The 15801-nt window shown below is 42.7% G+C and overlaps 1 protein-coding gene across 1 annotated transcript in view; it reads right to left on the reverse strand.

The window, feature by feature from the left end:
- Positions 1–1191: 1191 nt before the first annotated feature.
- Positions 1192–15801, reverse strand: part of MEI4 (meiotic double-stranded break formation protein 4) — an 86151-nt gene continuing 71541 nt past the window's right edge. Inside the window, exon 5 of the mRNA XM_072139553.1 lies at positions 1192–1732. Coding sequence (XP_071995654.1) covers positions 1481–1732 — 252 coding nt within the window. The 3' untranslated portion in view covers positions 1192–1480. The remainder of the gene's footprint in view (positions 1733–15801) is intronic.

Here is a 15801-nt window from a genome sequence, read left to right on the forward strand (position 1 = left end):
TAGTAATCTTTGTCTGTAATATTGAAGGGCATCCAGAACCACAAGGTTACTGCTCTTTTCTGAGGTCTTAATTACTATACTACTTTTTTTTCCAATTCCAAAAGGGCTTGCATTTCACTAAATTTTTAGTGTCTCTGTTCCAGAATTTTAAGTTCATTAGTTACATAATTTAGGAAGATATCAATAAATTATTATTGCTCATAAAGGGGTTGGCCACTTTCAGAAAATAATCAATATGGTTTGTGTAATGAAAAGTTATACGATTTTCCAATATAATTTATTTATCCATTCCTCAGTTTTCAATTCGGAGCAAAATGGAAACCCGACGAAAGTGCGGCTGCGGAGCCCTTAGAAAATGAGCCCCATTGTGTTGATAGCACATTGTAATGAAAGGGGACAATCTGTGGTCTTTGGAAGACCCAAGGATGTCATGGCGATGGATTTCTGCTCCCCGATGATGTCATGAGGAGCAGCGATCCTCGGCATGGGCGGCGCCATCTTTTTGAAGCCGCTGGTAAAGCTGCCGATCGACGACATAACACCCGCGATCAGTGCTAGCATCGATTGCGGGTGTTACCGGTAAGTCTTTACTGTGGTATGCAGCAAAGACTTACCTGCTATAGAGAGGGCTCAGCCTGTGAGCCCTCTGCATGCACTGGCACCCGACGCGCCCTGTACTATTACGACGTGCTTCGGTAAGGGGTTAAGTGTCCGAGACACACTTGTGTCACACGCGACCATTTTGTGGCACAACTGCCCTAGGCATCATGCAACACAAATTTGTGCACTTAAGGGGGCGCTCTGGTGCACAGTCAGACTGTGCACCATATTTAACATGCAAAGTCCCACAGAAATGTGTCACGTGGCCTATGTTAAAGGTGCTCCAAAATAAAAGTGGTGCACTCTGTCGTAGCAATGCATGGGACAAATTCATAAAGAATGGGAGGCAGAAATCCTTGATCTGGCGCTCTCGGCGCACTACACAATCAAACTGCACATGGTGCACTTTGCACTAGTCTTAGTAAATGTGCCCCAGTATGTGTAACCCTGCACAACTTCCCAGGCAGCACTGACAGCATCATACTCTGCAGGGACAACACCCTAATTGGTGGCACCCACCTGTCTACATTTCTGTTAAGTATATCAAAGGAACAGCGCAACATCAGAGTTGTATTTTATGGAGAATGCAGTTATTTATTTAAAACAATAAAGTCAGGAGTGGTCTTCGATCCTCTTTAGGGTTTTGACATAAAAATTCCAGAAAGCATATTGAAAAAACAAAATCAAACGATATATGAAAAAAAGACATAAACATGTCATGATATCACTTGAAAATAATAAACAGCTGTTATGTGTACTTCCAATTACGTAATCATAATCACTTAATATTTTAAGATTTAAAATAAACATGTATATATTTTTTTTACAATTATTCTTAAATAAGAGAGAATAGTCAGACAATATCTGAAACAAATCAGAATCAATTTTCTTTATATACAAAGTATGCAACTAAAGTTTTTAATCTCCATAGCATTAAGCCAAGCAAAGGAAAATCATCTGAGATCTGGAGTATCGTATGGTCAAGGTTTTGCACAAACAATTTAGTCTTATTGTCTAAAACTTCACAATGCAATGCTTCTTGAGCTTCTTTGCTGTGCTGCAGAATACTTTCCAACAATGTACATAGGAAAGACATATTCTCATATTTGGTTATGTTGTATTTGGACTGGACCTATAAAAGTAAAAATAAAAAAGAAAGAATTATAAGTAATAAATTATTTTTTTTAGTATAATAATGAAAGAAAATTAAAAGAAATCTACCACCATGATGAAGGACTGTAAACCAAGCACACTGATATACTGGTGCCTGCCCCCTCTGGCAGGATCTGCTCTTCTTGACATTGCTCTTCTTGATTTTACATTATTTTTTTCACAAAAAAGGCTTTAAAAATTATTCAAATGAGCCTGATGGGCTCGAGGCTTAATTAACATCTACAGCCACTCAGGCTCATTTGCATTATTTTTAAAGCCTCTTTTTTATCTTGCCAGAGGGGGCACACACCAGCATGTAAGTGTGACTGATTTATAATCCTTGATCCTGGTGGTAGATTTCCTTTAAATAGCATATTACACACATTCAAAGACACTTTTAACAGTTCAGACAACCTTCTCAGGTCCTCCCTGAAAAATTAACATGACTCAAGACATTGGCCCAGATATAGTAACCTCTAAACGCCGAGGCTCTTTTTCATTTTTGCATTTCCATTTTTAACTTCCCACCTTAAAAAATCTATTTTATTATTTTTCCATGTAAAGAACTGTATGAGGCCTTGTTTTCTGGGTAACAAATTGCATTTCATAGTGATGGTATTTTCCATGCCATGTACTAGGAAGCTGGCAAAAAATCCAAATGCAGTGAAAATGGTGAAAAAAAAAGCATTTGCACAGTATTCTTCTAGACTTGGATTTTAGTGCTTGCAGTGTGCATCCAAAATGACAGGTCTACTTTATTCTTTGGGTCGGTATAATCACAGGGATACCAAATTTGTATAGTTTTTATAATGTTTTCATACATTTACAAAAATTAAAACCTGTACAAAAAAAAAGAATTCTTCACCATCTTCTGGAGCTAATAGCTACGTTTTCAATGCTACCATTTTTAGGACTGTACAGCCTTATAATCACTTTTGATCACTTTCCATTATGGGGCTAAATGCTGTGAAAACCTGTTATTATATTTTGATAGGTCGCACATTTTGGACGTGGCGATACTTAAATGTTTATAATTTTTACTGTTTATATATATATTAATATTACTAGGTAAAGGCAGGTGATTTGAATTATTTTTTTTTATATAATTTTTTCTTTTAACTTTCTTTTTTACTATTTTTGAGATCCCCTAGGGTACTTTGAACCTAGGTTGTCTGATTGATCCTATCATATACTGCCATATTTTCCTCATGATTCATTACAATGTGCAAATCACACATTGTAATAAATATGTTAAAACCAGATAGCCTTGTCTTCAGAAGACAACTGAAGGCAACTGATCGCTGCCCCCCCCCCCCCGATGACGTAATGAGAGTCTGCAATCAATCTTATCCAAGATGGCGGAGTCCACGCAGCATTTAAAAGGTTAACACCCGTGATTGGTGCCAGCACCGACCGTGGGTGATACTGGTGGGTGTTTTCTGCAATATGCAGCAAACGCCCACCTTGTATGGAGAGGGCTCAGGCGGTGAGCCCTCTCCATAAACCTCCAGCTGGCATGTTACGTAGGAGTTTCGGTGTAGGGTGAAATTGGCTGTGCCAGTTTTCTGTCTGACTTTGCACTGAAAGAATGTCCAGTCTGCTTGAACATGTATTTATGAAGTGTCTCAACTGCACGGTGTTCAACACTTTACAAAAATGTGCACCTAAAGAGGTGTGGTAGTGCTTGGTCTGAGTTTGCAACACAATTATTACTGCGACTCATCAGAACTGGTTGCATGCTGTGTATTTAAGGTGCACCAAAAAATAAATTTTTGATTTATGTTTTACTTTTACTAAATTTCCCAAACTTATTTTTTTTTTTTAAAAAAAGAGCCCAATTTTCTTTTATCAGACATAAAAGGTCATGTCTCTTTTACCATAAAATGACTAAACAAAAAGAAGAGAAATATTGTTTAATATCATATTACATCTTGAAAAGACATTGATCTTTAAATGTACAGAAATAGTATTCTTAGAAGAATGATAAAAGAGGATATTAGAAAGTCACAATGGCAGTTTTGAAACAGACAATGTTCAAGAGCAAAACATGTTTCGATATTATCAAAGAATCAGATCAGCAAAGAAGGAAATGAGAACATCATAAAGTAAAAATGAAGCTATTGTCAAGAACAATATTGAATGATTAAATAAGGAATTACAATGCTGTGTTGTAGGGGGCACAGTATCCTATATACCAGTGATGGCTAACCTTTTAGAGCCTGAGTGCCCAAACTTCCACCAAAAGCCACTTATTTATTGTAAAGTGCCAGCACAGCAATTTAAGCAGTAATTTATTTCTCCTTGTTCATTGACAACTTTCAATCCTTCAGCCTCCTAAAGACACCATTGCAGTTGGAAAGGAAGAGGGCAAATTGGCCTATCATTGTAGGAAGATTCTGCAAGAAGGCGTCCTGTCTGGTGAACTTCATTCTGGGGTGATGGCCTGGGTGCCCACACAGAGGGCTCCGAGTGCCGCCTCTGGCACCCGTGCCATAGCTTCTCCACCGCTGCTATATACCATACTATGCAGTTGTAGCAATCCAGGGAAACATAACACAACACCAGACAACATTCATTTTATTTATGAAATAAACCTGCAAAGGGGTTTTAAAAGCCAGAGGATTATTCTAAACTGGTCACAGTAGTCCAGCTAACTGTTACCAGCCATAGGAGAAAGCAGGTGATCAAACTATAAATGCCATTCTTATGAAAGGGGTTACTGCTAATGTTCTAAAGTATTCACTAAATTCACTCTCCAAGCACTGATCTCCAGAATTATGAATTATTACTATTATGTGTTATTCATAAGATATTTCTAACATACTCCTTAATGAATAAAAATGAAATGATAAAATGACATTGTAAGCACATTCTTCCGCAAACAATTTATTTACACTTATAATACATGATAGTAACAATACAGTAAGTGTGCCTGCCACCTCCTTAATCTGTTAAGGAGGTTATCCAGGAGTTCGAAAGTCATCCAGGGGTTTCTTTACATGTAAGTATAAGAAAAAAAATTCATCCTCTCATCCTATCATGAGAAAGAAGAGGAAGAAGAGGAAGGTGTCTTTAACTGTGAAACTCAGATCCTGAGAACTTAACCCCTTAGATAACACAGCATCTAATGACATTTTTAAAAGAAGGTTTCCTCATTTTTAATGTTACATACATTTATACATATAAACTTTATGAATTTCATGGAACAGACCAACACTTAATATCACAGATTTTAGAAATGTTAAAAAAAAGATATATGCTTTTCCAAATGTATGCAAAATAAAAAAAATTGGAAAGTGTGGTCCACTGAACTCTGATATCCCCAACAAATCCTTTCTAATTAGGTTTAGAAGTTTCCCAATAAGTAAACCAAGGAACACACCAGAGCTCATAGAAAATGCTGTGTCCTTATTTACCTGTGGTTTAGTGCCCCAAATGGCCCTATATCATCTCGATCTGAGGCTGAAAATGAAAAAGACAAACACTACCTACCTAGAAGTTTAGTGGAGCAATCCGGCACATTGTACTGTCCCAATTTCTTTCATCACTTTGGTTTATAAACTGTTTAGAACAATGTAGTTATATAATGTTTCCTTTCTTATTAAATGATGATTACCGGTACTATTTATATAAAAACACTTTAATTGGAAAAATGACAAAAAATCTTATAATGTTCACATTTGTAGTCAATTATTGGGAAATATTAAATATGTAATTAATATTAAAACTTATTAAAAGATAATATAAAGAAAAAGTCTCCCATGTCTTTAAAATAAAGTAAAATTTGTTATGATATGTAATGCTTTTACAGAGAGATATAAGCAGAATGTCAAAAATTGAGCTGGACATTTAACCAGCAATGACCATCGGTCATGAAAGGCTTAAAGGGGTTGGCCACTTTACCTGTTTTTTGAAATGTGTTAGTAAGTGTGTGTGGGGGGGGGGGGGGGTAGTATAGTTAGGCTTTACTTTACATATCAAGAAAGCGGAGCAAAACTTTTATAGTTGTGTATTGGTAAATTACATAATATCCTGTCCCACACATCTCCCAATATATATTTAAATATGTCTATGCATGTATAAATAAACATATGACTGGTCTCTATACACACAAGTGCAAGTCAACACACTTGTTTTTCTGATAGATAAATAGATAAAAGTCCTTACCGGCGTGTGTCGGGTGCGGGTACATGGAGAGGGCTCACGGGCTGAGCCCTCTCCTTAGCCGGTAATCAGCATTGATCGCAGGTGCTAGCACTGATCGGGGGTGATATCCCCGCAATCACCGCTGGCAAAGCTGCTTCAAAAAGATGGCAGCGCCCATGCTAGACCTCATCGGGGAGCAGAGATCGGTCGCCATGACAGCCTCGGGTCTTCAGAAGACCCGAGGCTGTCTCGGATTAACCTATTCATGTGAGATTTGCATGAATGAGGTGGAAAATCCCCATACTGTAGCATGGCAGTACATGATAGGATCGATCAGACAACCTAGGGTGAAGTACCCTAGGGAGTCTGAAAATAGTAAAAATAAAAAAAAATAAAAAATTGTAATAAAAAACATAAAAATTCAAATCACCCCCCTTTCCCTAGAACTGCAATAAATATACATGAAGAGTAAAAATCATACACACATTAGGTGTGTCCAAAAACACCCGATCAAAATATAATAACGTTTTTTCACTGCGTTTAACCCCGTAACGGAAAATAGTGCCTAAAGTCGAAAATATAAAAAATTTAATTAAATGTGATCAGAAAGTCCTAAAAATTGTAGCATTGTAAACGTCATCAAAAGTCACACAAAATGACACCTCCCACAGCTCCGTACACCGAAGTATGAAAAAGTTATTAGCGCCAGAAGATGGCAAAATTAAAAAAAAAATTTGTACAGGAGGTTTTAATTTTTGTAAATGTATAAAACCTATGATGCCAGTGCACACAAAATCACGTCGCAAAGTTGCTGCCTGCTGATATATAGACGTGTATCTGCCAGCAATGTCTGGAACCCGAAAACTTCCTGCGGGGAGAAAAGGGACACTGGTGGGCAAGTAGTACATTTATTTGTTTAAGGGGGCTCTGCTCTGGACATTTTATTAATGGGTGTGCTTTGTTCTGGACATTTTATTAAAGGGGTTCCTGCTCTGGACATTTTATTAATGGGGGAGCTCTGCCATGGACATTTTATTACTGGGGGGTGCTCTGCTATGGGCATTTTATTAATGGAGGGCTTGGTTATGATTATTTTATTAATGGGGGTTCTGCAAAGGGCATTTTCTTAATGGAGGTGCTCTGCTTTGGACATTTTATTAATGAGGGATGCTCTGCTGGACATTTTATTAACAAGGGTTGAATACTGAACATTTTATTAGAGAGTAGTGACTGCATCCCCCCCCCAGGCTTATACTCGAGTCAATGGGGGTCATTTACTAAGGGCCCGATTCGCGTTTTCCCGACATGTTACCCGAATATTTCCGTTTTGCGCCGATTGTACCTGAATTGCCCCGGGTTTTTGGCGCACGCGATCGGAATTTGGCGCATCGGCGCCGGCATGCGCGCGACGGAAATCGGGGGGCGTGGCCGAACGAAAACCCGACGTATTCGGAAAAAACGCCGCATTTAAAAAAAAAATTGTGTCGCGAAAACTTCACTCACCTTCATCCTGGGTAGGCCGGTGTATTTCGAGGCATTCCAGCGGACTTCAGCGCAGCAGCGCCACCTGGTGGACGGCGGAGGAACTGCATTGATGAATCCCGGCCGGACCCGAATCCAGCGCAGAGAACGCGCCGCTGGATCGCGAACGGACCAGGTAAGTAAATGTGCCCCAATATGTTTTCCCATTTTTTTGTGGTGAAGTTAGGTACCTCAGCTTATACTTGAGTTGGCTTTTACTTAAGTACATGCGGTGTAAGTGGGTCTTTTTCAGCACAAAAATTGTGTTAAAAAACTTGGCGTATATTCGAATATATACTATAAATTATTTCTAGGCATCTTAGAACACGTTTATCCCCCTGACTGTACAGCAGTTTTGAGTTCTCCATAGAATTTTAAATGCAAATAAAACTGGTAAATGAAATAGTCTGAAAACTTTAAAGCAAATGCTGTAGTTGCAGTGACTACCATTGGGATCTTTAGAAACCTTTAGTGCAATCCTATGAATGAGAACATGCCATAATATTATATGGGAATGCAAAGTCTGGCTGAACAGCCCTTGAATATCGAATAAATACTATTTACTATTCACTACAGACTATAAACTATGATATTTACTAAAAAGAGGATAAAAGAACTCAGAGTACAACGTTTTGAGAACAGTTCAGCAGAATTGATCATCCAAACCCTTTAAAAGGTGAATTCATGCATCCTTTGTTTTAGCAGCAACCATCCATTAATATAAATGGGTGACTGAATGGGAAAATAACTTTTGCTAGATTACTGGAGCTCTGCTGAGTACATGTAATACTTTGTTTTTACATACACAGATGGCTAGGGAAAACATAAGCCATGTCTTGCCCAACTGGGCTGAAATTCAATCAATTTATTACATAACTGTTGGTGAACTATTAACAAAAACATTATAGACTGGCAATGGCAACTCCCCACTCTAAACAAATGTATGCCGACTACTGTAAAAGTCACAATAATGTATACGTGTATTTAGTTTTTCCTTTGTCTTTCCACTTCAGCTGTACAAGAGTATAAAGCCCAATCTGCCGCTGCTATACTGTTACTATTCCTAAAGTGCATGCACTTACTTGCACTTCAAAAAGGTCTTGTGTGGCCAAATCAATTGTCATTGTTGTAAGGTATATTGGCTATGTGAGCTTGTCCATACAACCTCTACATACATCAGCAAAAGTACAGTTATATATGAGCTGAAGGTACAGCACAGGTCATGCATTAAAGGAAATCAAAATCAATCATGATAAACCAGGGGCACTTGCTCATAGATTTAGGCACCGTGACTGTGGCAATCTTCTTATAGTTGTTATCCATCTTCCTTCTAAAATCAACTTTGAAAATGATGCTAATAAAGAAGAAGAGCTCTGGGGGCTTTACCAGAGCCCCTCCTTGCTGTAGCTTTACAGGCTGTTACACTGTGCAGGAGCAGGCCTCCGCTCTTGCTTTCCTCTGTATTTTTCTCTCTTTTCTTTGCTTGCTGCACAGTGGGAGGGGAGAAGTGCTCTTGCACAGTGTAACAGCATGTGAAGCTGCAGCACGGAGGGGCTATGGTAATGCCCCGCAGAGACCTTCTAGCTTATTAGCATCATTTTAAAAGGTAATTTTAGAAGGAAGTTGGCTGTGGATAACAAATATAAGAAGATTACTACAGTCATGGTGCCTGATCCCCTCCTCTCATCCTAGAGGACAAATAGTGCAGGATCTGGAACTTTATGTACAGCCTACTATAAATAAATGCAAACAGGGGCGGACTGGCCATTGTACCCACCAGGAATTTTCCCGGTGGGCCGGTCGGTCCTGGGCCGGTCTGGGGCCGGTCCGGAGCTGGTCCGGCCCCGCACTCCCTCCCTATAAATTTTCATTTAATGTATAGTACCTGCATCGTACGATCGTACAATGCAGGTACTAGTAATTAGCACACAGACGCAGCGCAGCACCGCTGCTTCTGCGTCTGTGTGTACACGCAGCTGCACAGGTCACGCAAATGACGTCATTGCGTGACCTGTGTAGCGTGGAGGAGGCTGACACTTACCATGTCAGCTGTCGCCTGCCTCCGTTTAGCTCCGCGGCTTGGTGTAAGAGGCGCGGAGCAGTGACATCACTATCCCGCGCCTCTACACCAAGCTGCCGAGGACCAGGGACAGGAAGAAACCTGCGCCAAAGAGGTGAGTATTATGTTTTTTTTTATTATAGAATGGGGACATTAATTATATGTCTGGGGCAGGGGAGAGGGGACATTATTGTATATCAAGGGCTGGCAGGGGGGGGGCATTATTTCATACCTGGGGCTGGCAGGGGGGATTAATTATATGTGAGGGGGGGGGCATTATTGTATATCTGGGGCTGGCAGGGGGGGCATTATTGTATATCTAGGGCTGGCAGGGGGGGGCATAAATTATATGTCTGGGGCTTGGGGAGGCATTATTCTATATCTGGGGCTGGCAGGGGGCATTAATTATATGTCTGGGGCTGGCAGGGGGGCATTATTCTATATCTGGGGCGGGCAGGGGGGATTAATTATATGTCTGGGGCGGTGGCATTATTCTATATCTGGGGCGGGGGGTGGGCATTAATTATATGTCTGGGGCGGTGGCATTATTCTATATCTGGGGCGGGCAGGGGGCATTAATTATATGTCTGGGGCGGTGGCATTATTCTATATCTGGGGCGGGCAGGGGGCATTAATTATATGTCTGCGGCAGTGGCATTATTCTATATCTGGGGCAGGGGGGTGGGCATTAATTATATGTCTGGGGCGGGCATTATTCTATATCTGGGGCAGGGGGTGGGCATTAATTATATGTCTGGGGCGGGCATTATTCTATATCTGGGGCGGACAGGGGGCATTAATTCTATGTCTGGGGTGGGGGCCATTATTCTATGTATGGGGCAGGCAGAGGGCATTAATTATATGTCTGGGCCGGGGGGGGGGCATTAATTATATGTCTGGGTGTAGAACATAAGATGTCTGTGTGGTAAACTTTGCAGGAATGCTTTCTACCTGGAGGCACGAAATGGGGTTTGGAAAAACCAGAAAGAAAGCTGGCACGGCGCTGTTGCAGAGAGAGTCTTCTATGGGTTTTGAATTTATTTATTCCAAATAAAAGTAGACGCGTTTCGGGCGGGAAGCCCTTCTTCAAGTACAATATGGAGAATAGTTTCTATGCAACATTAAAAAAATATATTCAATGAATACTTAAAAGTAGGTGATTATAAATAATTATAAATATAAAATGTATAGGAACATAAATATATATGAATAAAAAATATAATATTAGTGGTAGTAGTGACCATAATCATGATAATAAATCATTCTTATATGCCTAAGACTAAAGTTATTATATAGTTATAGTTATACATAGTTTATGGACAGATTTTAAATAAAATAAAATAATTACAATTAGATGATAATAATAATTGTTAATAATAAATAGTAAATGATATTAGTAGTAATATGGACCAAGCTCTATAATAAATCATAGAAGATCAACATGCAATTCATAGATAGGGAATAATTCATAGGTAAAAAATCAGTCATATTATAGTAATGTGGCTATTTTAGTTAAGCTCAATCTAAAAAGCCCTTTGGGGTGTGAATAAATAATATATGATAAGGTAACTTACGGTGGCTGGGTTCTGAGTTTGTTAGGCGGAAGGAAGAGACAAGGTGATAGTGGAACTAAAGGAGAAGATGAGGAACGAGAACAATCCGTGGACACGTCACCTGATGTCACTGGATGCAATAGGTGAGGATCTCATGTGTTTTCTGTAGCTGTATATGATAAATACTGATTTTTTTTCATGTTCGCTTCTGTGTATATATGTAGTATTATAGTAGTTATATTCTTGTACATAGGGGGCAGTATTATAGTAGTTATATTCTTGTACATAGGGGGCAGTATTATAGTAGTTATATTCCTGTACATAGGGGGCAGTATTATAGTAGTTATATTCCTGTACATAGGAGGCAGTATTATAGTAGTTATATTCTTGTACATAGGGGGCAGTATTATAGTAGTTATATTCTTGTACATAGGGGGCAGTATTATAGTAGTTATATTCCTGTACATAGGGGGCAGTATTATAGTAGTTATATTCCTGTACATAGGGGGCAGTATTATAGTAGTTACCGTATATACTCGAGTATAAGCCGACCCGAGTATAAGCCGAGACCCCTAATTTTACCACAAAAAACTGGGAAAACATATTGACTCGAGTATAAGCCGAGGGTGGGAAATGCATTGGTCACAGACCCCCCAGTATATAGCCAGCCTGCCCCCAGTAGTATACAGCCCAGCCTGCCCCCAGTAGTATACAGCACAGCCTGCCCCCAGTAGTATACAGCACAGCCTGCCCCCAGTAATATACAGCACAGCCTGCTCCCAGTAGTATACAGCACAGCCTGCCCCCAGTAGTATACAGCACAGCCTGCCCCCAGTAGTATACAGCACAGCCTGCCCCCAGTAGTATACAGCACAGACTGCCCCCAGTAGTATACAGCCTGCCTGCCCCCAGTAGTATACAGCACAGCCTGCCCCCAGTAGTATACAGCACAGCCTGCCCCCAGTAGTATACAGCACAGCCTGCCCCCAGTAGTATACAGCACAGCCTGCCCCCAGTGGTATACAGCACAGCCTGCCCCCAGTGGTATACAGCACAGCCAGCCCCCAGTAGTATACAGCACAGCCTGCCCCCAGTAGTATACAGCACAGCCTGCCCCCAGTAGTATACAGCACAGCCTGCCCCCAGTAGTAAACAGCACAGCCTGCCCCCAGTAGTATAGAGCCGTGCCCCCAGTAGTACAGAGCCGTGCCCCCAGTAGTATACAGCCGTGCCCCCAGTACTATACAGCCGTGCCCCCAGTACTATACAGCACAGCCTGCCCCCAGTAGTGTACAGCACAGCCTGCCCCCAGTAGTATACAGCACAGCCTGCCCCCAGTAGTATACAGCCGTGCCCCCAGCAGAATAAAAAAATAAAGTTATATACTCACCGTGCGCCCCGATGCGCAGCGCTGCTCCCCCGATGGCATCGCGGCTCCTCTTCTTGCTTCAGCTTGCTGGGCGCCGTCATGTTCTTCTCGCGGGCGGCGCCTAGTATGACGCGCCGCTGCTGACGTCATACTAGGCGCCGCCCGCGAGAAGAGCATGGCGGCGCCCAGCACGCTGAAGGAAGAAGAACAGCCGGGAAGCCAGAAGAGGAGCCGCGATGACATCTGGGAGCAGCGCTGCGCATCGGGGCCACCGGAGGATGAGTATATAAGTTTATTATTTTTTTAGTCAATTTTAGTCAGGATTGACTCGTGTATAAGCCGAGGGGACGTTTTTCAGCACATTTTTTGTGCTGAAAAACTCGGCTTATACACGAGTATATACGGTATATCCTTTTACATAGCGGGCAGTATTATAGTAGTTGGTTTGTATATGGGAGAAGGTATTGTAGTAGTTTTATTTTGTATATAGAAGGCAGGATTGAATGTGTTATTCTAAATGTGTTATTGTAGCATTATTTCTGTACAAAGGAGGCAGTATCAATATATTCTCTCTCTGAATTGTACATGTATGGCACAGGGGAAAGGTATTTAAGGCTTACCGGGTCGTGTGTTTGCAACATTCTTTGCACATTAGATTCCCATTAATGCAAAACAAGAACATCTTTTGCTAGTAAGGCCATCTACCAACAATTTGTCTGTTATAACTCCACACACATAATCTGACCACACCCACTTGTTTTTACTCCGCCCATAAAATGGGGCCACTTTTGTAGTTTTTTCCAGGGCCATTTTAAATTCCCAGTCCGCCCCTGAATGCAAAGCATATTAACCACAATCTACCACTAACCTGAAGAACTACATAGTATGAAAAATTGTCTCCCCAGGGCTCGCAGGCCCAGTGCCGGAGCGACTCATCTCTCCCCACTCCGGAATCGCTGCCAGGTTCCGGCCGCGCGCGTCCCCGCCTCCTAGGGCACACACGCGCGGCATCTTCAGGAAATTTAAAGGGCCAGTGCACCGCTAATTGGTGCACTGGCTGATCACTTCCCCTTTAAAAACCCTGAACCTTCCTTACACTCTTGCCGGATCTTTGTGCTTCACAGCCTGAGAGAAAGCTATTCTGCGATTCCTGCGTTCCTGTGTCTTCTGTGTTCCTGTGTCTCCTGAGTACCTGACCTCCTCCGTGTTCCAGTGTTACCTGAGCTCCTCCGTGTTCCTGTGTTACCTGAGCTCCTCCGTGTTCCCATGTACCAGTGTTCCTCCGTGCTGCTGTCCTGTGTGCTGTGTTCCCGTACCCTTCTGCTTGGACCTCCTGTCCTGACCTCTCCTGTCCTGACTCTGGACCGGACTCTGACGTTGCACCTCTGCTGCCTGCCCTGACCTTGTGCCTGGACTTCAACTACGAGATTGTCTGCCATCTCTGTACTTCTACCTTGGCCGCCACTGCAGACAAGTCACGCCTGAGGAACGACCTGGTGGTACCACGCCGCAGCTTGTCTAACCCGCCTTGCAGCGGGCTCTGGTGAAATCCGGGTACCACTTAAGACTCCGGTCCCAGGTAGTGGCTTACGTCATCGTCTGCAGTGGTCCAGAGGATCCACACCTGCAAGCCTGACAGTAAGATCCGGCCATGGATCCCGCCGAGGTTCCGTCTCCTAGTAAGCCAGACCTCGCTACTATTGTGATCCATCAATCCCGGCAGATTGCTGCGCAGCGTGATCAGCTGGAGCAGGTCACCGCCATGTTGCAGCAACTATTAGCCAACCAGCAACCTGAGGCTGCTCTAGCGACTCCTCCAGCTCCGACTCCTCTTCCAGCTGTTGAACCCAGAATACGCTTGTCCATGCCCAGCAAATATGATGGTGATCCTAAGATGTGCAGAAGTTTTTTAACTCAGTGCTCCCTGCATATTGAGCTTATGCCGACCCAGTTTATTTCAGAGCGGTCGAATGTGGCATTTATCAGCCTACTCTCCGGGAAAGCTCTGGCCTGGGCTACACCCCTGTGGGACAGAAGCGACCCAGTTACGGCTTCTCTCGTGGCCTTTTTGTCTGAATTCAGGTCTGCCTTATTGATCTTGCGCCAGGGAAATTCCTCCGTGGGAGAGTATGTGGTCCAGTTCCGTACTTTGGCGTCAGAACTTTCCTGGAATGACGCTGCCTTGTCTGCCGCTTTCAAGAAGGGTTTATCATCTCAAGTTAAGGATGCTCTGGCTGCTCGTGAAATACCATCTTCTCTGAGTGGTCTCATTTTCCTAGCCACTCAAGTTTTGAGCAACTTCCAGTCCGCCCACGACGCATTTTTCGCTTAGCTCCAGCTTTCCAAAGACCATTCAAGGAGCCTTCAGTTGTTCCATCTGCAGAGGAGCCCATGGAGGTGGATAGAGTTAAATTGTCATCCCAGGAGCATAACAGAAGACGCCAGGAAAACCTCTGTCTCTATTGCGCTAGTCCTGACCATTTTCTTGCCTCTTGTCCTGTCCGACCCCAACGTCCAGGAAACGCCAGCACCTAGGGTTCTTTGGAGAAGCGTCCCTACGTGTAAGCAGTGCTTCTCCACGCCTGATGATTCCGGTGCTTCTCAGCGTTGGTACCGGCGACCAGATCCAGATCTCTGCCTTCCTAGACTCCAGTTCCGCGGGGAATTTCATGGACTCTGCACTGGTTACCCGGTATCATATTCCAGTAGTTCTACTTGACAAGCCACTGGTGATTTGTCAGTGGACAAGTTCTCTCTGATCCGGTATCATACCGCACTAGGCCAATAACTATGCAGGTTGGTGCTCTGCACAAGGAGAATTTTGTCCTTCCTGGTTCTGCCACGTTCTACTTCACCTCTCCTGCTAGGTCTTCCCTGGTTGCAATGCCACGCACCAGTCCTTAATTGGAGGACGGGAGAGGTTCTAAGTTGGGGATTGGACTGTCAGTCTCGCTGCTTGGAAGTTCCTCGCCCTGTGTCTGTCTTGCCAACTAACTTGGTTGAGAAGCTTCTGAGGAGTCTACCAGCATGCTATCACAACTATGCCGATGTCTTTTCATAAAAACAAGTAGAGATCTTGCCTCCACACCGTCCCTATGACTGTTCCATTGATTTACTGCCGGGCACAACCCCTCCACAAGGACGAGTATACCCCTTGTTGGTGCCGGAGACGGAGGCTATGTCTGCCTATATCAAGGAAAATTTGCAGAAGGGATTCATCCCAAAGTCTTCTCCCGCGGGTGCTGGCTTCTTCTTTGTATCCAAGAACAATGGTTCCCTTTGTCCGTGCATAGATTACCGCGGACTCAACAAAGTCACGGTGACTTTGCCTCTCATCACTGAACTTTTTGACCGGCTACGGGGTGCCAAGATCTTCACCAAGTTAGATCTGCGAGGGGCAT

Source organism: Engystomops pustulosus, chromosome 3 (assembly GCF_040894005.1).
Source record: "Engystomops pustulosus chromosome 3, aEngPut4.maternal, whole genome shotgun sequence".
In the NCBI taxonomy this organism is placed as follows: domain Eukaryota; kingdom Metazoa; phylum Chordata; class Amphibia; order Anura; family Leptodactylidae; genus Engystomops; species Engystomops pustulosus.